The sequence below is a fragment of the Aspergillus fumigatus genome, chromosome 6, assembly GCF_000002655.1.
Source record: "Aspergillus fumigatus Af293 chromosome 6, whole genome shotgun sequence".
In the NCBI taxonomy this organism is placed as follows: Eukaryota; Fungi; Ascomycota; class Eurotiomycetes; order Eurotiales; family Aspergillaceae; genus Aspergillus; species Aspergillus fumigatus.
The window spans coordinates 824,209-845,307 of NC_007199.1; the positions used below are offsets into that span (position 1 = coordinate 824,209).

The window sequence follows — 21,099 nt, forward strand, 5'->3', positions numbered from 1 at the left end:
GACGTCTCCAGATCTGTGATGATTCTAAAATGCATACTCAACGGCATGCGACTGTGATGATCATGGTGCTGCTCGGCTTCATTGGAGGACCTACGGATTCCATATTTTGACACAAGCTTATTCCACTATCACTAAAGAGCTATCGAGGAGTCTGACTACCTGAAGCGCTGTTGACCGAGAGCCGACCGTTGAGGAATGATCCTTCTTTGCCATGGTGGTTGTCGAAATCATCTCATGGTGCTCCCCCCGGTCGGACGGCATCTTTTCTATTTCCGCGGCTATAGCTTAACCCCATATAATCGAAAGAGCATGTGGATCGGCCGAGGGTAATCAGTTGACCAAACCAGTCACCAGTATAGATATGGATCGTGGGAGGAATCTCCTTTGCCCGGGTTCAAACAATCGCTTGGTATGAACTGAACAAGGACCAAATTTCATCAGGTCTGCCACAAGGTATGAATATGGATCGAAGAATCCAAATCCTTTGCGCTCACCACGACTCCTCAACCTCTGAGTTCTTGCTCGTCCGTACGCTGCAATGACTTGATGATCTCTCGGTAAATCGCTTTAGACAGCGCAGGGGGGACGGCGTTTCCGATTTGCCTCCGAACTTCTCGTGCTCCAAAGCGATAGTCTAGAGGAAACGTTTGCAGGCAGGCGAATTCGCGGTTTGTGAAGCCCCGTGTGCCCGACGGATGGTAGTTGTTCTCCCCGCCGCTGCAGGTCACGGTTTTTGCCTGCTGGTTCGGGTCGAAGGGGACCCTCGTTCCATTGCGCAGTCCTCGACTCCTAGCACCTTCGATATCGTGATCTGGGGCATTGGGAGGTATGTTTGCTATCATCTGGTTTATGGTGGTGTAATCAGACAGCCCCGATCCGGGCAGCCCGTGAGTGGGCTTTGGGAAGGGTGGCAGCACTTCGCCTGGTCTAGAAAAGATATCAGCTCCTACACAGAGGAATGTCAATTGGGAAGCCAGGAGAGGACCCACAGGAGAACAATAGGAAACAGGGTCCTTACCCAGAAGCAATAATGATGAGCCTTCTTCGTGATTGCGGCACCCCATAGTCCATACAATTCAGGATTCTCCAACGCACAGAGTATCCTATCTCAATGAAGTCTTGTATGACTCGGTGAAAGGTCTCCTTATGTCGATCAAAAAGTCCACTGGTCTCTTCCATTGTGTGCACTCTCGGCCTCGATTTCTTGATCATGTCCGCGCAGGAAAAGATGCACGCTGAATTATCATCATCATTCACACTGTTGATCGTATGGGCTGGAGAAAAAGTCTGACACGGAGGAGAACCATGGCTGACATCCACTTTCAACTCCTCCAGCTTATTCGTCAAGAAACAGAAGATGTCACATGCTTCACACACCGCAGTTGCAAAGTTCAGACGATATGTGGTAATCGCATTCTCGGATTTATCAAATGCCCACTTGATATGCAGACCAGCTTTCGACGCACCACAAGACACACCTCCTGCACCGCAGAACCCATCGCCAAACGTATACTTCCGATGCTTTTTCTGCACTCTGGCGTCTTCTTTTTCAATTCCGGTAAGATCAATGACAGGGTCTGCATCCAGGACTATGATTGGAGATTGTGGTTGTGAATTAGCATCCGCACTACCAAACGGACGAGTTTCCCCTCGCCATGAATGTCGTAAAGACATCGAACCGATTGCAAAGCCTTCATCAGAATCTTCGAATGACAGGTACTCGACCGCCGCCTGAGATGATTTAAGATTCTCCTTCAATCGACAGAACAGATCATTTGGTCGATTTCGTTTCTGAAGATCTTGCTCAACATGGCAGCAGTTGGTGAAACGAATATTGATGAAGCGCTTGACGAAGCTCAGTGGGACCTCTGTTGACTCATTGACGATCCAGACCAGTTCGTTGGACCATTTTGGTATATAAGTCCCCTTGTGATTCCACGTTCGGATCAGATGACGGCCTTGAAAGAAGATCTCTTCAGCAGTATCTTGAAGCACAGTTTCGATTCTGAGAAAAAGGCCATTGTGAAGTTCAAGGGAATGCCCCGCTTTGTAGACGATTCCGTCTACGCAAGCATGGTCGATTGGGCGCTTTTCCCATTCCGAGGCCTCTCGAATCGGCAGAGGCGCCGCCGCGGGTCCCGGTCGGCTCCAGTCTCGCAGAAGACGCTCAAAGCATTCATCGGTGAGATAATCTCCTTCTGTGACCAATAATTCAGGGCCCGAGGTGAGGTCTATGATTTCTTGGTGAGTTTGAGGTCCTATGTGGAAAGGCGTTGGGGTCCGCCGGCCGCCCCCAGGGTGAAATTGTTCGTCGTCAAGGAAAAACGATCGATCAGGATCGTTATCAATAGTCACACTGCTGTCAGTGTTACTGTATGTGTCACAGACGCTTGAGTTATCGTCACTGTCATCGAGACATATGGGCTCTGAGGGCTGTGGAGGCTCTTGGGAATGGAGCGAATCGTTTGTAGGACGGTTCATCTCCACGGCAGCAGGTAGAACTGGAGGAGGAAGGCCTTTGAGCTATTCAGAATTACCAAAGGTTTCGTGGAAACAAAGTCAACTAGCAGTTGCTGGAAAATAGGAACTTGGGCAAGGAAGGGAATATAAGGAGTGTAAGGACTGAGAACAGAAAGATATGACGAGAACATGATGATCGGAATATTAGAGAGTAACACAAGCTGAAACGTTTGCAAAGGAGTGAAGCAATGCAGCTATGGAGATGTTGAACAAAGAGGTAGCAAAACACTGAGCAGTGATCAACGAGCACCATTATAAGCACCAAGTCCATCAAAGGCTTACTCCCTATTCCCAGGAGTTAGGAGGCTCTTCAGTCTAAAATCACACTGAATCCCAGCCAGAGACTGAGCTGAGAGTGAACTAATAGCACTTCGTTTACAGAGCACTGGTGACTCGAGTTGAGCTACATCTTATCAACTAAAGTGTATCCATCATACATGACCATGTCTCTCTATTGTCAGCGTGTGTTGATACTGAAGACACATGAAGTATGTTTGCCCTGTTTGTCAAAAGCAAATTGACAGCTTATGTCATTGCCGGTCTCGGCACTGCCTGAGGCTCCGAAGCAGGGCCGAGCATAACCTTTCATTTATTCTGGTTTAGCGGCACCCGCAAAAATTCTGTGAGCGGTGGGGAAAGAACCAGAACCACAGCACTGAGGAATTCAAAAGAATATAATGAGGGCTTCGTCTCGTCCCAGTTTTTTCCTCTCTCCTAACTCTTCCTTCACCATGACATCTGTTCATTCAATATTCCCTTCGTGGGCTTTGCTTTGACCACCACCCTGACTATAGTCACCTTTCCAGTGGCTATTGTTATGTCTCAATAAGAGAGTCGTTCTCAATCTACTCCGTACCAACCCCTGTCTTCGCCGACGTTTCCGGTCCTTTTCTCGAAACTCCCGGTCTCTGTGTGCGCGTGCCAGAACTTTTGCCTCTAGATGTGAGTATCACTCCTGACGTTTTCTAACTTCATTGCGTTACGTTCCTTCTCTTTTGTGATGAATTTCGGTTTTTTTTTTATAGATGTTAGACTTCCTAAGCATCCTTGCGGAGAAAATCCGATCTGACTTAAATGCTTCACCTTGATTTGTCTTACCATTCAGTCTGATTCCCAGGCCCAATGCTGATATCATGAATACTTCTAGAGTACCCCCTCATCAGCAAGATGTGTGGTATCATCGGTTTGATATTGGCGAACCCCAAGTCGTCCGCTGCCGTCGATCTTCACGAAGCGCTCTACCTTCTACAACGTGAGTATTTGGACGATACAGAGCACTCCCCCGAGCATCGAGACTAATCCTTAATCTTCAATTACTAGATCGAGGCCAAGATGCTGCGGGTATTGCAACGTGCGCGGCAGGTGGTCGCATCTACCAGTTGAAGGCCAATGGTATGGCAGCCAAGGTTTTCAATGATGGTGCGAGAGTGGCGGACCTTCCAGGCTTCATGGGCATTGGACATCTGAGATACCCAACTGCTGGAAGCAGCGCGAATGCCGAGGCTCAACCCTTTTATGTGAACAGCCCCTACGGTATTTGCCTGGCCCATAACGGAAACCTCATCAATGCTCCCGAGTTGAAAAGATACTTGGATCTTGAGGCCCACCGCCACATCAACACTGATAGCGATAGTGAGCTGATGCTGAACATCTTTGCCGATGAGCTCAGCGAGACCAAGAAGGCGCGTGTGAACAGGGAAGATCTCTTTGCAAGCCTGAGCAGGATGTACGAGAGATGCCAGGGGGGCTGGGCTTGCACGGCGATGCTGGCAGGTGAGCATATTCATACCTCTTACGATAATTTCCTGAACGTCTATTGACAATCATGGTAGGGTTCGGTATCCTCGGTTTCCGTGACTCATACGGTATCCGTCCTCTGGTTCTTGGTTCCAGACCCTCCCTGGACGGCCCCGGCACGGATTACATGATGGCCTCCGAGTCGGTTGCCCTGCACCAGCTTGGATTCAGCAACTTCCGTGATATCCAGCCTGGTGAAGCCGTTATCATCGAAAAAGGTGGGGAGCCGGTCTTCCGCCAGGTGGCGCCGAAGAAGGCATATGCTCCCGATATTTTCGAGTATGTCTACTTCGCACGTCCCGATTCCGTCATCGACGGTATCAGCGTTTACCGGAGCCGTCAGCGCATGGGTGATCGCCTTGCCGCAAGAATCCTCGATGTTCTCGGACCTGAAATTGTCAAGGACATCGACGTCGTTATCCCCATCCCTGAAACCTCAACCACATCGGCTGCAGCGGTTGCTCGTTATCTCGACAAGCCTTACTGCCAGGGCTTCGTCAAGAATAGATATGTTTTTCGTACCTTCATCATGCCTGAACAAAAGACTCGGCAAAAGGGTGTCCGTCGCAAGCTGAACGCCATGCAAGCCGAATTCAAGGACCGAAATGTCCTTTTGGTAGACGACAGTATCGTGCGCGGTACCACCAGCAGAGAAATCGTCACCATGGCGAGGGAAGCTGGGGCTAAGAAGGTTTACTTCGCTAGTTGCGCGCCTGAGATCACGTAAGTCGATTTCAAATTCCTTCTGTGGTGATGGCAATTTACTCATACGTTTAACAGACATGCTCACGTGTATGGTATCGACTTGGCATCGCCTAGCGAGCTCGTTGCACACGGCCGCGACGCCAACAGTATCGCAAGACACATTGGCGCTGACAGCGTCATTTTCCAGACTCTGGACGACTTGATCGGTGCCTGTGCTGAGATCACTAAGGAAAACGGATTGAGCGAACCTGTGAACTTCGAAGTTGGAGTCTTCTGCGGCAACTACATTACCCCCATCGATGACGGCTATTTTGACCATCTGGAGAAGATTCGCGGCGAAGGACGCAAGATCAAGGCTGTTGACCGTGCCAAAGAGGCTGTCACCCATGGTTTCGCCAACGAGGAGGACTACCAGATTGCTGCTAATGGAGTCAAGCTCGATCAACATGGCAAGATCGTGCCTGCCAAGTACCCTGGAGAATCCGAAGTGCTTCAGGCGGGCTTCAACCGGTGCAACAAACCCATGACGCACGAAGAGGAACCTCCCAAGGTCAAGGATCGTATGGATATCAGCATCCACAACATTGCTGATCACGAATGATCTTGGTTTCCTCTTCTGATGGATTACTATACCAACGGTGCATTTGTCTTTGGCGTCTTGGAGTTTGGATGCGATAGAGAAAAAGCAAGATCAAGGGCGGCCCTCTGTTTAATGCTTCCATTGCAGAGCTCGGACTGGTCAAGGGAATAGTATTCCCGACAAGGTCATGCAGTGTATGGATCTGTGATGAAAATCTTTTGGCGCACGTGTCATGAGGCCTATGGTGTATGTACATAGATAAAAATAGATCGGCGATCATAGATCGGATCATGTGATATGACGAATATTGAATCAAACAATCGGACGAGGCTATCATCAATTGGCATCGATTTTCTCCCACATCTTTGCTGTATACTGTGGCTCCGGAACGCAAAAATCACGATAACAGAATCTTAGAGCATGATCCTTGCAAGTTTCGTCTTTCAGTTTGAAGTCATCAGGATACTGCTCACCGAACTGTCCTCTGCACTAATGCACAATTATCCATCTACCACCACCCAATAAAGAATCCTGCTTCCATCCTCGTTCATGGATTCCATCTTTTAATCCTGTCTAAAATGAATCCGCTGTGTACTCTCGGCATGACTAGGCGTGTCACACGTTCCGCAGCAGCCCGAGAGGCAGCTTTGTTCGCGGCAAAGGCACAGGACGTCAAGCCGCAGCTAACCGACTCGAACGGTCCAGACGTCTCGCCAAAGACTGGAAAGTCTACACCTGGTCGGAAGAGGAAACTGCCCATAGAGCATCCAGAAAAATTATCAAAGTCATCCAAAACGAGCAAGCCAAAAGGCAGTTTGCCAAGTCTCAATGTGAATGACGACCTTCCACACAATCTGGGCTCAGTCTCTCAACCACATGAGAGTATCAATGTAGAACCTAAACTCAACAAGCAGGATCCCGGCATCGAAGAAGAAGAAGATTTAGACAACCTTGCAAGTGATCTCCAAAAGACCGTCGACAAAGCTACAGAGGGACTACCGCAACAAATCAAAATTAGCAAGAAGAAGAATCCTTATGGTCTTACGCCCGGAGCTACCCCATTTCCTGAATGGGCTCGGCCCACACCTGAAGAATGTGAGGAAGTGAATAGGCTCCTTTCCAGTGCTCATGGAGAAGTCATCCCTCCTTCTAAGATCCCGGAGCCGTCTCTCACGGTCACAGGGTGTGGTGAGGTTCCTTCAGTGCTAGACGCACTCATTCGCACCCTGCTCAGCGGTGCCACGACAGGGAGGAATTCCGCTTTGGCTTTCGGTGGCCTGGTACAGAGGTTCGGTATTCTTGAAGAAGGTATCGGCAAGGGAAGTGTCAACTGGGATGCCGTCCGTCAAGCACCGCTGAAAGATGTCTTCGAGGCGATCAAGAGGGGCGGTCTGGCGGAGATCAAGAGCAGAAAGATCAAGGCAATACTGGACATGGTTTACCAGGAGAACCAAGAGCGCAAAGAGTTTCTCGTGAAAGGAGAGTCGGACGGGTCCTCGGATCTCATGCCAGGAGAGAAGGAGTACGAGATAGCGTGCGCGGATCAGAACTTCCTCTCACTGAACCACCTCCATACTCTCAGCACGGAAGATGCCATGACAGAGCTAGTCAAGTACCCGGGTATCGGTCCCAAAACGGCTGCCTGTGTCATTCTTTTCTGCTTGCAACGCCCATGCTTTGCGGTCGATACCCATATTTTCCGTATCTGCAAGTGGCTAGGCTGGGTGCCTCCGGGTAAAGCTACCGAGGTCACTGCTTTCAGTCATCTTGAGGTTCGCATTCCGGATTACCTGAAATACTCTCTGCACCAACTTTTAATTCGCCATGGAAAGACTTGTCCTAGATGTCGAGCGATCACCGGGCAGTCCTCCGCTGGCTGGGAGGATGGGTGTGTGATCGACCACCTCGTAACTCGAACTGGAAAGAAAAAAGAGGGAAACACGAATGTGCCTGTGGCTAGCAAGAGAAGGACTGGACGAAAGATTCGCGCTGAGACTGATGGAAGTGACGAATGAGGTTGCGGTTCTGTTAGCATACAGTTGTTCCCTATGTATATTTATCGATTACTGATTTCGGGGTATGTGGGACGACATATTCAGTCGGGAGTTGCAAGAGGATGATATTGCTTAATACCCTTGTTCCACTAGCTATATTTACAACTGCGCTATGATTTTTGTTTCCTGTCCGACTACACCATCTTGACTACACTTCAAACTCATAGACCTTTTGCTTGTTTACTCCCTATACTCAGGTGGTCCGTGCTGGGATCGCGTTTAACCGTACTTCGCGGAACTTCGATAAAAAGATGGGGCCACTCTTCTGGCCTTCCTCTACCGGGTTCCGTCCAGGTACGAACCACACATCCTCCGAGAGAGGCTCTGGGAATCAATTGAGCTGCAATTGATTGCAAAGATGGACTCTTTGGCTTCGCTCGTTCCACCTGCTTTGGCTCCCCTCATCGACACCCTGGCGACCAATGCACAGCTTCTTGGCGTCGCAGTAATCTCTGTCGCAGCTATCTATCTGGGCTACGCTTTCGTTTTGAACAGCAAGGAGGCAGCTGTGACTTTTAATATTCCACTACCGGCTGAGGTTCGCGCCAACTGGACCGGCAAGAAATGGGAGGATGTGCAGGGTGAGGAGAAGAAAGTGCTTGAAGGTCAGGTCCGAGGGGTAGGTTTATTTCCTCTGCGCATTGACGATTGATCGATGTGATACAAGGCCGATGCTAATGCATTGTGCCTTGCACAGCAATGGAGTGACAAGTTGATTATGAGTTACTGTCCTGCGGACGGACGGGTACTGGGAACCGGAATCAAGCCAAACACCGCAGACGACGTCAATCGAGCGATACAAGCTGCCAAAACTGCGCAAGTCGAATGGGCCAAGACTAGCTTTGCCGATAGGAGGAAGGTTCTTCGGACATTGCTCAAGTGCGTTCGCCAGCCTTGAATACAGGTTCGAGTGAGGAAGTGGAAGCTAACAATCGATTCGAAATTCGCAGATATGTTCTCGACCACCAAGATGAGATCGTCGCTGCGTGTTGCCTGGATTCGGGAAAAACAAAAGTCGACGCCTCATTCGGGGAGATCCTCGTCACTGCGGAGAAGCTGAAATGGACCATCGACCACGGCGAAAAAGCCCTGACAGCTGAGTCCCGCCCGACAAATTTCCTGATGATGTACAAGAAGAACGTGGTCACATACGAGCCTCTGGGCGTTGTATCCGCCTGCGTCTCCTGGAACTATCCATTCCACAACTTCATCTCCCCGGTCATCAGCGCGATTTTCGCAGGAAATGGTATTGTGGTGAAGCCGTCCGAGCAAACTGCGTGGTGTACCATGTTCTTCCTCGAGATTATCCGAGGCGCTCTATCGAGCTGTGGTCATTCGCGAGACCTAGTACAAAGCGTTGTGTGCCTTCCCGATGTCGCAGGCGCCCTGACATCTCACCCGGATATCTCTCAGCTGACCTTTATCGGTTCCCGCCCCGTGGCCCACAAAGTGTGTGAGTCCGCAGCCAAGGCATTGACACCAGTCACCGTAGAGCTGGGCGGGAAGGATCCCGCTGTCATCCTGGACGACCCGCGGACCGTGAGTGAAGTATCCTCCATTGCCTCGGTGCTCATGCGCGGCGTTTTCCAGTCCGCCGGGCAAAACTGCATTGGCGTCGAGCGCGTCATCGCTCTCCCAGGCATATACGACAAGCTCCTCGATACCGTCGCCCCTCGCATCCAAGCCCTCCGTCTTGGCTCCGTCCTCCTCGACTCCAGACCAAAAGATGCCCGGCAGAAACCCAACACCCCAGACATGGGCGCGATGATCTCCCCGGCATCCTTCGATCGACTGGAATCTCTCATTGAAGACGCCGTCAGACAAGGAGCACGGCTCATCTGCGGCGGCAAGCGCTACAATCATCCTAGACACCCCTACGGCCATTACTTCACGCCGACCCTCCTCGCCGACGTGACGCCCTCCATGCGCATTGCCCAGACGGAACTCTTTGCCCCCGTCTTTGTCCTCATGCGCGCGGAATCAGTGTCCCACGCTATTAGCATCGCAAACTCAACAATGTACGCCCTGGGAGCAAGCGTATTCGGGTATAATCAGAAAGATGTCGCGGCGTGCGTATCTCAAATCAAAGCGGGCATGGTGTCCGTGAACGACTTTGCCAGTTACTACGCGGTGCAGCTGCCGTTTGGCGGCGTCAAGGGTTCCGGATATGGCCGGTTCGCCGGAGAAGAGGGTCTCCGGTCCGTGAGTAACATCAAGGCAGTTTGTGTCGACCGCTTCCCCAGGCTGATGGCTACGCGGATACCCCCGAGAGTGGACTATCCGATTCAGAAGGGTGACGATGATAAGCAGAATGGGACTGGAGCTTGGGAGCTGTGCAAGGGTGTGGTTGAGACGGGGTATCAGCTGACGTTGGCTGGCAGGTTAGGTGGGATCCTGCGGCTCTTGAAGAATATGTAAAAGGGGTATCTGCTTTATTACCATAATCAAATGAGCCCATCAACGGAGGGCAGACCTTGTAATCTATTTAATGAAATTATGGTATTGACAGACATCATTGCAGTTGCAGGATGATACTCAATACTGGCTCTCTACGAACCTGTCTCTTCCTGTCGTAGTTGTGATAACCCTCCATTGCCTAAACAGGTCATCGGACGCCTCCATCCAACTCGGCAGCTCGTCCACATTCAATACATCCTGCAAATACCGTCTCGCCAGCTCAATCTGCCCATTCGCTCTCCCCAGATAGAACAGCGCACCCTCTGCCGGATTCGCATTCGCAGTCTCTATCTGCTGCGGAAGCCTTAACATTAAATCCAGCAACCAATGGCCAAACGGGTCCCCGAGATTCATCGCCCACTCCGTAATCTCGGGATCATCCGCCGGGACAGATTCCGCGCTGGCTCGAAGCAATGTTTGGAACAGAGCGGGGTCGTTCCGTGCGACTCGGACAGCTGTGCGGAAATGTTCGGGTGGGATGCTATATGGCAAGCCGCCGGCGACGGCTGCGTTGCTGCGGAAGATGTACTCGTCTATTTTGAGGAGGGTGGCGAGTGCTCTCGTGTTGTGTTCCACGAGGGCAATGTGGACGCCTTGGTGCAGGGATTCGCGGGAGACAGAGACGTCTGTCTCTAGGTGGTCGGAGCGACTGAGCCCGCAGGCGACTCGCATGATCTCGAGGTGCGTTGCGTGGTCGTCGCTGAAGCCCTCTCCGCTGGCGCCAAGGAGGAGCTTCTCCGGAAAGTGTTTAATGCTGAGGATCTTGTGGGTTTGTTGCTCGTCGGTTTCCTGGCATGCGATGTTTATTGATACGAAGGGAGTGATGGATAGAGTGTAGTGGTTGCCGTCTTTGTCGGTACCTTCGTATGTAGAAGTGTCGTTCTCTCGTGCGAGGAACCGGTCTAAGGATTCTTGTTGGTCTCTAGTCATTTCAATACCAGCGTTGACCCAATGTCTCTGGATAGTTAGGTTTGTCATGTCCGACAACTGCATGAGCAACCGGGGCATCGTGCACCACCGGCAGCGCAGGACGGACGTCTGAAGATTTTCGCGGTCATCATCCTGCAGAGGAGCATAGTCCAACGGTCTCAGTATCCTCGAGATAGCAGAGTCAGGATCCTCAGCTTCTGATGCGGAATCATTCCAGAAACCGAGCAGTATCAACATGCGATAGATGCGCTCACTCGACACCGCCGCCGCCAGCGAGGGCGATGCACGGGGTAGATTGACATTCAACGAGTACAAGAAGATCTTCTCGATCAACTCCACCGGAAGAGTCTCAAGCAAAGACAATGTTTTGCGACGCTTCGATGGCCTTGCGGCCCACAGGCGGGCTCTCTTATTGTTCCTGGCCTGAGACGAGTCGAGTCTGGCCTCACGGGACATCAAGGGACGGCCGCCCTTGGGCCCGCTTGGTCTTGCCTTGCCGCCTTGGGCATGGTTAGAGTTCTGTGCAAGGGCTTTCTTTCTACGGCCGCGGACCCTAATGGGGGTCAGCATGCCTGGCTAAGGGAAGCGAGTGGAGATCGTCTGACGAGAGTTAAGGTTGTCTTTGCGCCATGACAAGCGAGCCTGTAGATTCTCGAGGAATGTACACGTCCCGGGTTGACCTCAGTTTAGCCCAGTTGGGCTGGGGCTGGCAGGGGTGCAATGACGATATCTTTTGACACCTGGGAATCTGACAGTTCATGGCATAACATCACCACAAAGACTCGCAGCCAATGAGGAAGAGGTCTGCGAAGAACCTTACCATAAAGAGGTGAGAAGGGTTTGTGAAGTCAGCTGACATAATTCACTCAAGCCCTAACACTAGGCCATTCAAGGAATAGTGATGGGCCTATTAATGATGTCATAACATACTGCACCTCTCACCATTTCAAGTATGTCAAGTATCTGAACGCCACTTGCGCATCCTGAATCCCTATCAAGAACGAGTATGGAAAAGTTCATGAATGGTCATAGCACGCTTAAGCTCTTTCTGGATCCAAACACGTTTAGTTCCAGGACCAACTGACAGGTAATCCATCCTTTGGCGCACGCAGACGAATCGCACTATGAAACCGGGATGGACAGTCGTCGATATGACGGCATTGAGCAGTGTTTGGGCCTGGCTCTGTGGTCACCATGCCATAGAATTCATAGAATTACGTCCTTCGTAGCACCTTTTTCTCTCCAGGTTTCTATTCCTACGCAGCCTGCCCCTTTCATGATATTCAGTTGTCGCATTCCTGGAATATCCCAACCTCATACATCATTCTCAGACCTTGGCGCTATTGTGACATCGTACCTGCCATATATAGCCTCACTATCCCTCTCGTTCAACCCTTCACGATGCGTCCATTTTCTGATACCTCTGTCCACACCACTGCATCTTCCAGTACTTTGTCAAACACAGACAACGCTTCCTCCTCTAAACCACAAACCGTGATCCACATCAAAACAAAGATCCTATAATAAGCAAGAACATCTGATCAATATGGGTGCGGTTGTGTCTTGCGTATGTCCTGCCCTCTCAGCAGTTCTTTTGCACACCTTTACTGACCACTCCATAGATCCAGGGCGTCTTCCGGTCCATCGGCGCCTGCCTCATGGGCATCGTCAATACCATCGGCGCGGTCCTTAAAGCCATCATCAACGGTGTCGTCAGTCTCTGCAATATCGTCATTTCATGCCTCACTTGTGGCTACTGCGGAAACCGGGGAAGGATGAGGTCTTCGAGACATCGACGATCAAGGGTCTAATCGCTGCACCGGCCCGACTTGATGAGTTATGATGGATATGATACCTTGTGTTCATGGGCTTGTCTTTTCGATTCCGCCTCGTTATTTGTCCACGTTTCGCGCTTTTCTTACCTGCTTTCTTCATACCCCAGCAGTGTTGGTCATCCTTAGAATTTTCTGTATTTCTAAATGATATCGGCTAATCCATAACTTCGTCTGCCTGTTCACGCTCCCAAGAGTATCGTATGGTAAAGTTTATGCCTCATGCCGGAGAACATAGTCCTCCTTTCGCTAGCACCTCAACCTTGAGCTTTGTATCAGATGAAGGTAAATCGTCCCATCGTTCCCGAATCAGAAAGTTCAGAAACGGATCGTTTGGAGAGTCCGCGTACTTCAAAGCTGCCTTGAAATGAGACCGTTGTATAGGCCAGCGGCGGGGATACTTATATATCCGGATCCGAATGAAGAGTTCCACCAGGACCTTGAAAGTACCGTAATCGCGGCTCCGGATTACCTGGCGAAGCAGGCGCCCAGAACGCTCAAACTCCTCGTCGTCATCGATGTATACCTCCGTACAAAGCAATTTAAGGAACTCTAACTTCGCCTCCGTCCATGGACTACAAAGCAATTTGCTTGGCATGCGTGCGGGAGTATCGCCCGCACAACAGGGCAGCCGAAAGAGATCGAGCTCTGTATGAAACGGATTCGGTCTGCGAATCTGAAAGGCGCCAAAATTGAACCACACTGCGATTCTGTACTCCGCATTGGTTTCTGGATCTTGCGCCCTGAAAACTAGGTCGCCTTTTCCTAGGCGACCTCGGTGGCCCTGATCGTAGCGGCTGAGGTCGTGGAAGTGCTCCCCGATCTTGGCGATGCTGTCGCGGTCTTCAGGGGCAAACACTAGGCCGTGACACTTGAGACGGACCGCGTGTTCGATATATTCTCTCTGGCATTTGCGCATAAGCTCTAGTGTGCACCAGCGACATGCGAGAATTGCGCTTTGAAGATCGCTTCGTTCTTCTGTGGATAGCGCGAAGAAGTCTAGTGGCGGAGGGAGGAACTCCGTTGTAAAAAAGCCATTCTTGGAGCTCTCATTGGAGCTACTGAAGGATAGGCGAATGAGCCAGGTATAGAGCGTCGGATTTGATAGAGCCCTAGCGAGGTAAATTGACGCTCTCGGAAGACTGAACTCAAGACTGTATAGGAAGATCTTCTGGAGGAGCTCCACGGGGAGGCATTCCAGTCTAGACTGAGCCTGCCCTGGAGACGAGACCTGATTCAACTGCTCAGAGTCGTGTCCTTGGCGAATCTCATGCGGCTGTATGATGCGTTCTGACATGGTTGGATGGTCGTAGTGAAATCAAACGGAAACAATATCCCCTTGATAGCTCATGCCATGACATGGGCGAATCCATATATATTGTCTCGAATCAGCTGGCTCTGCAATGAGAGTTCAGGTGAGACTGCAAAGTCGCAGGTGTAGCCGCCTCTGTCAAATCATCTTTGTTGGCAAGTATGTCTGAAGAACTATAACCGCAGGACAAAGAGTTGGGCACGCGGCCGCTGCTATTCTCAGGTATCGATCCAGAGATTTAAACAACAATACCAGTTAGACCAATACTATGTGTCTGGAATAAATGAATGACAGCAGCACTGCTACTGGCTATGGCTCTATGAAGCAAAGCCGCAATATTGAAAGAGACATCCAAAGTGAGTGGCTAAGGGCTTGGTAGTAGCACCAATCCAATTTACACGAACAGGGGCTGAAGGCGGAACAACACCAGTTCACTCAAAAGTCCAGCCGTTGACACACTCGATATATCCAAAACTCAGGCTAGTTGGCCAATCACCAGAACTGTCATATTTGACGGGCCTGCTTTTGTTGGTTTTTGTTCACCACTCTCAATGCTTGCAACCTTTGATCGTGTCAATCACTTTACGTGTTACATGTACAGAAGCAAGCGAGTTTCCAGTATTATGCTCCCTCGGGGCTTGGGAGGCAATGCGATCTACAGCAGTTGCACCTATATATGCGACGTGCGAAGAATCGTAAATCAACGAAGACGGGATCATCAAGCATCGAAAAAAACGAGTGCATGACTACGAACCAAAGGCGAAAATGGCTTGATGCATAAATGCAGGAAACCGTCTTCTAATTTCAACATTGATTCTATACAGATCCGTCGACCAAAAGAAATACACTGCCAGGTATCAGGAATGGTAGCCATTCGTTAACAGGCTTGACAAAAAGTTTCCGTCGTGTAATTCCAATGGCTGTAGGATAAAAGATGGGGAAATGAGATGCAAATGCTGACAATTTAAACAGCGGACAAGTCACCGAAGCGCTCCTATCCAAGAAATTATCGTCAGTAAGTCGCTTCGTACGAAAGCAAATGTCCAGGAGATTGTAACCCACCTTGTATCCGGCCGGCATCCATCTGCCCCTGGAGACGAGGGCAGCAGTCTTCTCATCAATCTCAGGCTGAGCAGCAGCGACCTCATCCTATAAAAGAGTCAATTCATATACCATTCAAACCAATAATCTTCCATCCTGTATTCCGGAACATACCACAGTGAGCTCATCGAAGGGACGAGCGGTCTCAATGTTCTCCAGAGTCTTCTCCAGGTTGCGGAGCTCGGCCTCAACCTTGCCCTTGGTCTCCTCAGCGCTCTTGACGGCCTGAGCCTCGAAGGCATCGATAGCCTTCAACTGACGGTTGACATCGTAGGTAGCGGGCTTGAAGTTCTTGACATAACCCTCGATCTCGTCAACGATAGCCTGGTTCTTCAGGATGCTGCGGTAGTGGTCGAAGTTGACGGTCTGGGGCTGCTCGGACAGGAGCTGGACCTTGCGGCGCGCATCGTCATTACGCTTCTTGAAGGCCTGGAGAGAGGCAGCGGTCTGGCCGCGGAGGCCGAGAGAGCTGGTCACCTTGACCCAGTCGATCTTGAGAGCGGCGCTACGCTGTAAGAATAAGGGGTTAGCGATCCGAATCTGGACAATTCAACATATATTCGTGTTGAAAAATCACGAGTAACGTACAGCAGCCATTTTTATATGTGGAATGGTGGAGGATTAGGAGAAGAGGGGAACTTCAACGTGCAAACCTGGACATTCCGAGATGAGGGTTGTTTCGGCAAGGTTTGGATGGGGATATAGTCACGTGAGTCTTTCGTTCCCGTGTTCCGAACACCCATCCACCAACAGCCGCAAACCATCAAGCAGACTGAGCGGTTAGATTGATACGAATCAGTATTTATTGGGACTTTAGAAGTGATATCTACCAGATTGTAAATCTAAGATACAACACTCCAGGGAAAGAATGGCCGTAGAAAAAGTGATTAAATCCGGTCAATTCTGCTTTTTTGAACTAACTGATTTACACTAAGGGCGAGACAGAACATGCGTCAAAGGGATATCAACCTGACGTCGCACCCAGAGTTCATCCTGCCAGCAGGGCTAAGACGTCAGCCACTGACGGCGTGGATTCAACTTGGCGGGGTTTATATGCTGAGCGCCATGATGGAGTTGACGATATCGTTGTCGTTCTCGCGCAGGGCCTTGACGGCCTTCTTGCGCGACACATTAGCCTGAGCCATGACGAGCTCAATGTCCTTGGCCTCGAGGCCAGTCTCATCGACCTCCTCGCCATCATCCTCTTCCTCCTCCTTCTTGGCCTCGGTCTCGGGGGCCTTGCCCTTGCCGTGGTCGTGGTCGTGGTCGTGACCGGCGTGCTCGCCAGCGGCGGCCTCAGCAGCAGCCAGCTGCTGAGCAGCGGAGGCCTGAGCCTGGGAGTTCAGGTCCTCGATCTTGGCCTCACCGAAGATGCTGTTGACATGTGTAAGCTAAATGATAGACCCTCATCGAAAGAAACCGTAAGGCACATACATCCAGGTGTTGCTGGAGGGAGAGCGGTAGACATCGGGCTGGTTGATGACGAAGAGGATCTGCAGACGACGTATTAGCTCCTGCTCTTTCAGATTTGGGCTCTGCCTTGCAGAAACCCGATATATGGACTGTTTTTGTCGCGCAAATGGGCCGTGTTCTTACGTTCTTGGGTCTGCGGAGGGTGACACGAGTGATGCCGGGAACGTGCTTCAGGCCAAGCTTGCCAATAGCCTTTCTGGCCTTCTTCTCGTTACGGGAGTGGATGGTGACGGCGGCGCCAGCGGGGATGCTGGACTCCTCACCAGCCTCGGACTCAGAGTCGCTGCCAGCATCCTCGACGTTGGCCTTGGGAACCTCCTCGTCAGGGAGCTCTTCAACACGGGGATCAGCCATTTTTGCGGTCTAAACGAGCCTAGAAGGGCTGTTAAATTGACAGTTAGCGATTCGAACTGGAGCACCGTCTGGCGGTTCAAATATAAAGGTTGGAAAATGCCCCACGAAACACTGAAATCTCCACCAAAAGCGCAGGAATTTCGAAATTGGGCCCAGAGATGAATTTGGAACCCGTAAAATCAATATAAACATACCTAGTTCACGGATAGAGGGCTGTTGGGGATGATTGGGGGTTTTTTTGTCTTGTTGTAAGTGGAAGGTCGCAAAGCTGTGTGAATGCCATGCTGCCGAAAATCGTTAGCGAGGTGATTCGATTCTGACCCTCACCCCGGACTCACACAAGCACCACCTTTACAAGCTATACGAGTCATAACGAGCCAATCCAACTCAGTAATGTACATAACGATACTTTCTTACATATTCCGTGATCTTGAGTCTAAAATGTTTAATTCCCAATTAATGTCTAAGGAGACGGCTATAAACCAGAGCCAAGTACTAATCGGGTGCGCGAATCTGATGACATAGCAGGATGACCCGTGTCAGGATATCAAGGTTTTGAATCATTTTTTGGCTGTCATTGTAGTGGATACAGCTTAATTTTTGCTGAAATAGAATAAAACCCTCAGCCATGTAAAACCGTCCCAAGGTACCCCTTCATACTATGCACCGAGCCTCATGAAAACATCTATGACTTAGGAGCAGCAGCCCTGACCTTGGCGTGAGCCTTCTGGACCTCGTAGCGAGCCTGTTAAATCACCAGATGTCAGTAACCAGTCGCAAATCATAATACAAGTAATTGCTCCTCTTCCCTCTCGCGAAAAGCGAGTGCAGAGTTGCCAAGAATGCCCTCCAATGTGCCATCACAATTCTCCCATAGTTTCGCAAACTGAACGTACCTGCTTCTTGAGTCTGAGGACCTTGAAGCGCTCGAAGTCGGTAAGGTTCTTCCTCCGCTCAGCGCGCTCAGTCTTCTGAGCAATGGTGCTCTTAGCCCACTTTCCATCGATCTCGTTCTTCTCCCAGAGCTTCTTGACGGGGCCAGTGCCGGCAGCGCGGGGGAGTTTGGGAATGACGAAGGGGGTGAGAGTGGCGTGAGCGAGAGGAAGAGCGTGACGGGGAACGATCTTGTTCTCCTCGGTGGAAGGACCGTCAACCAGGACCTATGATCGCGCCTCTTTGTCAATATCACATCCGACCATGATCTTTCCGTCCTGCGCTCAGAATTTCTCCGTTGAAAAACGTACACGCTTGTGGTCGATGATCTCGACAATGGCAGCAAGCTTGCCGGTGTAAGGACCGCTGCGGATCAGCACAACACGGCCAACCTCAACAAGCTTCCATTGAGCAACCTTGACATCGATATCGGCCATGGCGAAGGCTTCCTAAAAAAACGACAAAAACGGATTCTTCAGTGACAGTCCAGAAATTCGATAGGGCGTAGGTTTCAAACTCACGGTCGACAGACTCCGGGAGGGCGGTGATGGGAATTTGTTGTCGAAGAGTCGGGATTGTCAAAGTCGTCCGAAACGCACACAAGTCGCTCTGGGCTACTGGATCGCGAATTTCGGGTGTTGCGGTCTTCGCCCACAAGAGTCTCGCTTAACAGCCAGTAGCAACTCGCCGAACGGGGTTGCGTGCGGCCTAGGGCTGCTTTTTCGCTGGGGTCTTGGCGCCTCATGACCGGCTTTACTCAATTCTCCGTTCCGGCAAAGCTACATTTAAGCTTCTCCCAAAACATTCTCATTACCTCTTCCTTGCATTTGCAAAGAGTCTGAGTTGGCCTTTTGGTTCATTCTTTCAGGACAAAATGAGGTTCTGTTGTGCTATCCGTGACTGACTTGATTTACCAGGCTCATACCTGCAACTCTTACATCGACTGGTATGTTTTCGTATGTTTTCTATCTCTGTTTGTTCAATTTCACCTTCACATGATGCGGTAATTTGCGATTGACACAGTGTCTGTGAACCCTCGCCGGGGTTCTTTCAAGCAGCACTGCCGCATGATATTCATTTCTTACATATTCTGATACTTGTTCATTGATCCTCTCTCATTATCATCACGATTCGTGCTTTCAGCGAGCTGACTTGGCGAAGACTTTTTAGGTTCCCATCGACTTGTTAATCTCACACAAATCAGCACACAGTTCTGGTACGTTCGACTATTCTTGGTTTCCCCAGTCACCGTCCGATGATTACATCTTCGCACTGCCTAGATAGTATATGATGCCTCACGGCTATGATATGTTGCATTATCACCAAGATCTCTGAGGACTTGTGACTTTTAAACTTTTGCTTGTACTTTCTCACTTTGCATTTGTCTAACATGAGACATTCACAGGTTATGGTATACAGCCATGGATCATTGTAAAGTCGTCGGAATAAAATAATAATATGACTCTTTCAATTCGTTATGAAAATCAATCTCCAGACTCTCTTTCGTACTCGCTTTAATATTTCTAACTTAAAAGTTCTCCCTCAAATGGTTTCTGAAATTTTTACAGAGAAGCTGCAACTACCCTGGTACTAAGAAACGTGTAGAAACTCGAAGAAATTCATTATGGTATTGAACCTCACTAGTACGTACAGGCCGCAATGAACACCGGCAAGCGAAGACCTACGGTCAAAGCCGTCATGAAAGACTGCTTGCTTTTCATAAAGCCCATCTTCTATGTCATTATTATATGCAACTTCGCCGTCAATAAACGAAGTCATGACAGCGACCCCGCACCCTTTGCAGCCGCTGAGGCAGGAGTAGCTGGGCCCTCGCGGCTCAGCACCCACATAAAGATGAATTGGATGACATAAGAGTAGATGAACAGGAACTGAGTTCGACGATTGCGTTGCGAACGGGCAACTGTATGCATCGAACCGGCGCGCATGGACGCATCACTGGTTGAGTCTGGGAGTAGAACGTACTTCAACGAGCGGAGCTGGAAGCTTGTCAACGGACTGGAAAGCTGAAGTGACAAAAAATTTATCACTTACCAAGAAGAACGCGTTGGCTAGGAATGTGTACATGAACACAACCCAGCCAACCCAACCGCCAGTCCCCCTTCCTGGTGTCAAGATCTCGGACATAACCAGAGTTGCGATGATGCCAACGAACTTGTAGCCAGAGTATGCCACAAGGTCCAAAAGCTGGGATTCATTGTTGATGCTGAGAATGTACATGGCCAGCTTGAGACACAGTATTTCAAAAACTATAACCGCAATAGCCGTCGTAGTTATCGAGCCAAGTAGCTCCGGATGAAATTGACCTCGGAATCCCGCCAGCACCGCGGAAAGAAGAATATACGTGACAAGTGCCATCACAGGGATGTACATATCTGGAGAGTTCAGATCATCACGAGGGGGGAGGAACATGGATGAGTATTGTTGCTGTGCAATCTGACCATTGGGACCGGCCGACGATGTTGTTAGACGTGCTTGCTGACGAGACCAAGGCTTGTGTCGCCAGGGGAAGAGCACGAGTGCGAGCTTGTTCAGGACGTAAGAATTTGATACGTTGAAGTAATGCTTGAGAGCTGGGATGGAGACATAGCGATTGAACTATGAAAAATCAGCAGAAGCTCATAGGTTTGTGGTGCAGTAGGCTTCTTTGTTAGCCAACTCACGTTCTGTTCCATATACTCCTGGCCAGCAGCCATCGCCGTCTTCCCAACTTGGAATCCCATCTGTGCTGTGGGATCATTGATGAACCCACTAAAACCAGGCGCATATGTTCCGCTGCCGCCCTGCGCAGGAGAGGGCTGATAAGGATTGCCATATCCAGACGACGGGGGCTGCTGGGATGCTGGGGGAGGAGGCGAGCGCATCATGGGAACGGTAGATACATGCTGAGGCACAGGATGGTGGAGTGGAGGTGACTGCGCAGGCGGTGGTGCGAAAGACTGGCGGTACATGTTGATTTTTTTTTCCCTTGTTACAATAAGTGAGAAGCTAGTGATGAACAAAAGACTTGCGACTATTCTGTCTCGTCTTCTT

At 50.3% G+C, this 21,099-nt stretch overlaps 11 protein-coding genes and 1 non-coding gene across 12 annotated transcripts; 5 read left to right on the forward strand and 7 right to left on the reverse strand.

Annotated features, from left to right (window-relative positions):
- Nucleotides 1-503: 503 nt before the first annotated feature.
- AFUA_6G03740 (DNA cytosine methyltransferase) lies at nucleotides 504-2,481 on the reverse strand (the record flags this gene model as incomplete). The annotated part of the gene is made up of 2 exons (XM_742610.1): nucleotides 504-927; nucleotides 1,019-2,481. 2 exons carry the CDS (start codon nucleotides 2,479-2,481, stop codon nucleotides 504-506), a joined length of 1,887 nt encoding a protein of 628 aa, XP_747703.1.
- Nucleotides 2,482-3,442: 961 nt separating this feature from the next.
- Nucleotides 3,443-5,623, forward strand: AFUA_6G03750 (amidophosphoribosyltransferase; the record flags this gene model as incomplete). The annotated part of the gene is made up of 4 exons (XM_742609.2): nucleotides 3,443-3,772; nucleotides 3,841-4,293; nucleotides 4,353-5,040; nucleotides 5,098-5,623. Exons 1-4 carry the CDS (start codon nucleotides 3,688-3,690, stop codon nucleotides 5,621-5,623), a joined length of 1,752 nt encoding a protein of 583 aa, XP_747702.1. The 5' UTR covers nucleotides 3,443-3,687.
- Nucleotides 5,624-6,204: 581 nt separating this feature from the next.
- On the forward strand, nucleotides 6,205-7,617 carry AFUA_6G03760 (endonuclease III domain-containing protein; the record flags this gene model as incomplete). Its single annotated transcript, XM_742608.1, has 1 exon — nucleotides 6,205-7,617. One exon carries the CDS (start codon nucleotides 6,205-6,207, stop codon nucleotides 7,615-7,617), a length of 1,413 nt encoding a protein of 470 aa, XP_747701.1.
- A 298-nt stretch (nucleotides 7,618-7,915) lies between these two features.
- AFUA_6G03770 (aldehyde dehydrogenase family protein) lies at nucleotides 7,916-10,074 on the forward strand (the record flags this gene model as incomplete). The annotated part of the gene is made up of 3 exons (XM_742607.2): nucleotides 7,916-8,275; nucleotides 8,354-8,535; nucleotides 8,607-10,074. The coding sequence occupies exons 1-3, from the start codon at nucleotides 8,015-8,017 to the stop codon at nucleotides 10,072-10,074; spliced, it is 1,911 nt and encodes a 636-aa protein (XP_747700.1). The 5' UTR covers nucleotides 7,916-8,014.
- Nucleotides 10,075-10,188: 114 nt separating this feature from the next.
- AFUA_6G03780 (uncharacterized protein) lies at nucleotides 10,189-11,928 on the reverse strand. The gene is made up of 2 exons (XM_742606.2): nucleotides 11,649-11,928; nucleotides 10,189-11,596 (listed from the first exon to the last, which is right to left on the reverse strand). The coding sequence occupies exon 2, from the start codon at nucleotides 11,497-11,499 to the stop codon at nucleotides 10,192-10,194; it is 1,308 nt and encodes a 435-aa protein (XP_747699.2). The 5' UTR covers nucleotides 11,500-11,596; nucleotides 11,649-11,928; the 3' UTR covers nucleotides 10,189-10,191.
- Nucleotides 11,929-12,589: 661 nt separating this feature from the next.
- Nucleotides 12,590-12,854, forward strand: AFUA_6G03790 (uncharacterized protein; the record flags this gene model as incomplete). Its single annotated transcript, XM_742605.1, has 2 exons — nucleotides 12,590-12,610; nucleotides 12,666-12,854. The coding sequence occupies 2 exons, from the start codon at nucleotides 12,590-12,592 to the stop codon at nucleotides 12,852-12,854; spliced, it is 210 nt and encodes a 69-aa protein (XP_747698.1).
- Nucleotides 12,855-13,095: 241 nt separating this feature from the next.
- AFUA_6G03800 (uncharacterized protein) lies at nucleotides 13,096-14,172 on the reverse strand (the record flags this gene model as incomplete). The annotated part of the gene is made up of 1 exon (XM_742604.1): nucleotides 13,096-14,172. The coding sequence occupies one exon, from the start codon at nucleotides 14,170-14,172 to the stop codon at nucleotides 13,096-13,098; it is 1,077 nt and encodes a 358-aa protein (XP_747697.1).
- Nucleotides 14,173-15,003: 831 nt separating this feature from the next.
- AFUA_6G03810 (F1F0 ATP synthase subunit d) lies at nucleotides 15,004-15,885 on the reverse strand (the record flags this gene model as incomplete). Its single annotated transcript, XM_742603.1, has 3 exons — nucleotides 15,004-15,336; nucleotides 15,403-15,828; nucleotides 15,877-15,885. The coding sequence occupies 3 exons, from the start codon at nucleotides 15,883-15,885 to the stop codon at nucleotides 15,004-15,006; spliced, it is 768 nt and encodes a 255-aa protein (XP_747696.1).
- A 273-nt stretch (nucleotides 15,886-16,158) lies between these two features.
- egd2 (nascent polypeptide-associated complex subunit alpha) lies at nucleotides 16,159-17,439 on the reverse strand. Its single transcript, XM_742602.2, has 4 exons — nucleotides 17,310-17,439; nucleotides 16,885-17,143; nucleotides 16,723-16,781; nucleotides 16,159-16,662 (listed from the first exon to the last, which is right to left on the reverse strand). The coding sequence occupies exons 2-4, from the start codon at nucleotides 17,113-17,115 to the stop codon at nucleotides 16,338-16,340; spliced, it is 615 nt and encodes a 204-aa protein (XP_747695.1). The 5' UTR covers nucleotides 17,116-17,143; nucleotides 17,310-17,439; the 3' UTR covers nucleotides 16,159-16,337.
- Nucleotides 17,440-17,547: 108 nt separating this feature from the next.
- On the reverse strand, nucleotides 17,548-18,663 carry AFUA_6G03830 (60S ribosomal protein eL14). Its single transcript, XM_742601.2, has 4 exons — nucleotides 18,570-18,663; nucleotides 18,360-18,497; nucleotides 18,012-18,275; nucleotides 17,548-17,860 (listed from the first exon to the last, which is right to left on the reverse strand). The coding sequence occupies exons 2-4, from the start codon at nucleotides 18,483-18,485 to the stop codon at nucleotides 17,801-17,803; spliced, it is 450 nt and encodes a 149-aa protein (XP_747694.2). The 5' UTR covers nucleotides 18,486-18,497; nucleotides 18,570-18,663; the 3' UTR covers nucleotides 17,548-17,800.
- A 376-nt stretch (nucleotides 18,664-19,039) lies between these two features.
- On the forward strand, nucleotides 19,040-19,144 carry AFUA_6G03835. Its single transcript, XR_013344521.1, has one exon. It is a non-coding gene; the product is annotated as an uncharacterized ncRNA (small nucleolar RNA).
- Nucleotides 19,145-19,648: 504 nt separating this feature from the next.
- Nucleotides 19,649-21,017, reverse strand: AFUA_6G03840 (protein transporter YIF1; the record flags this gene model as incomplete). Its single annotated transcript, XM_077804960.1, has 3 exons — nucleotides 19,649-20,045; nucleotides 20,101-20,664; nucleotides 20,730-21,017. The coding sequence occupies 3 exons, from the start codon at nucleotides 21,015-21,017 to the stop codon at nucleotides 19,824-19,826; spliced, it is 1,074 nt and encodes a 357-aa protein (XP_077661096.1). The 3' UTR covers nucleotides 19,649-19,823.
- Between the last annotated feature and the right edge of the window lie 82 nt (nucleotides 21,018-21,099).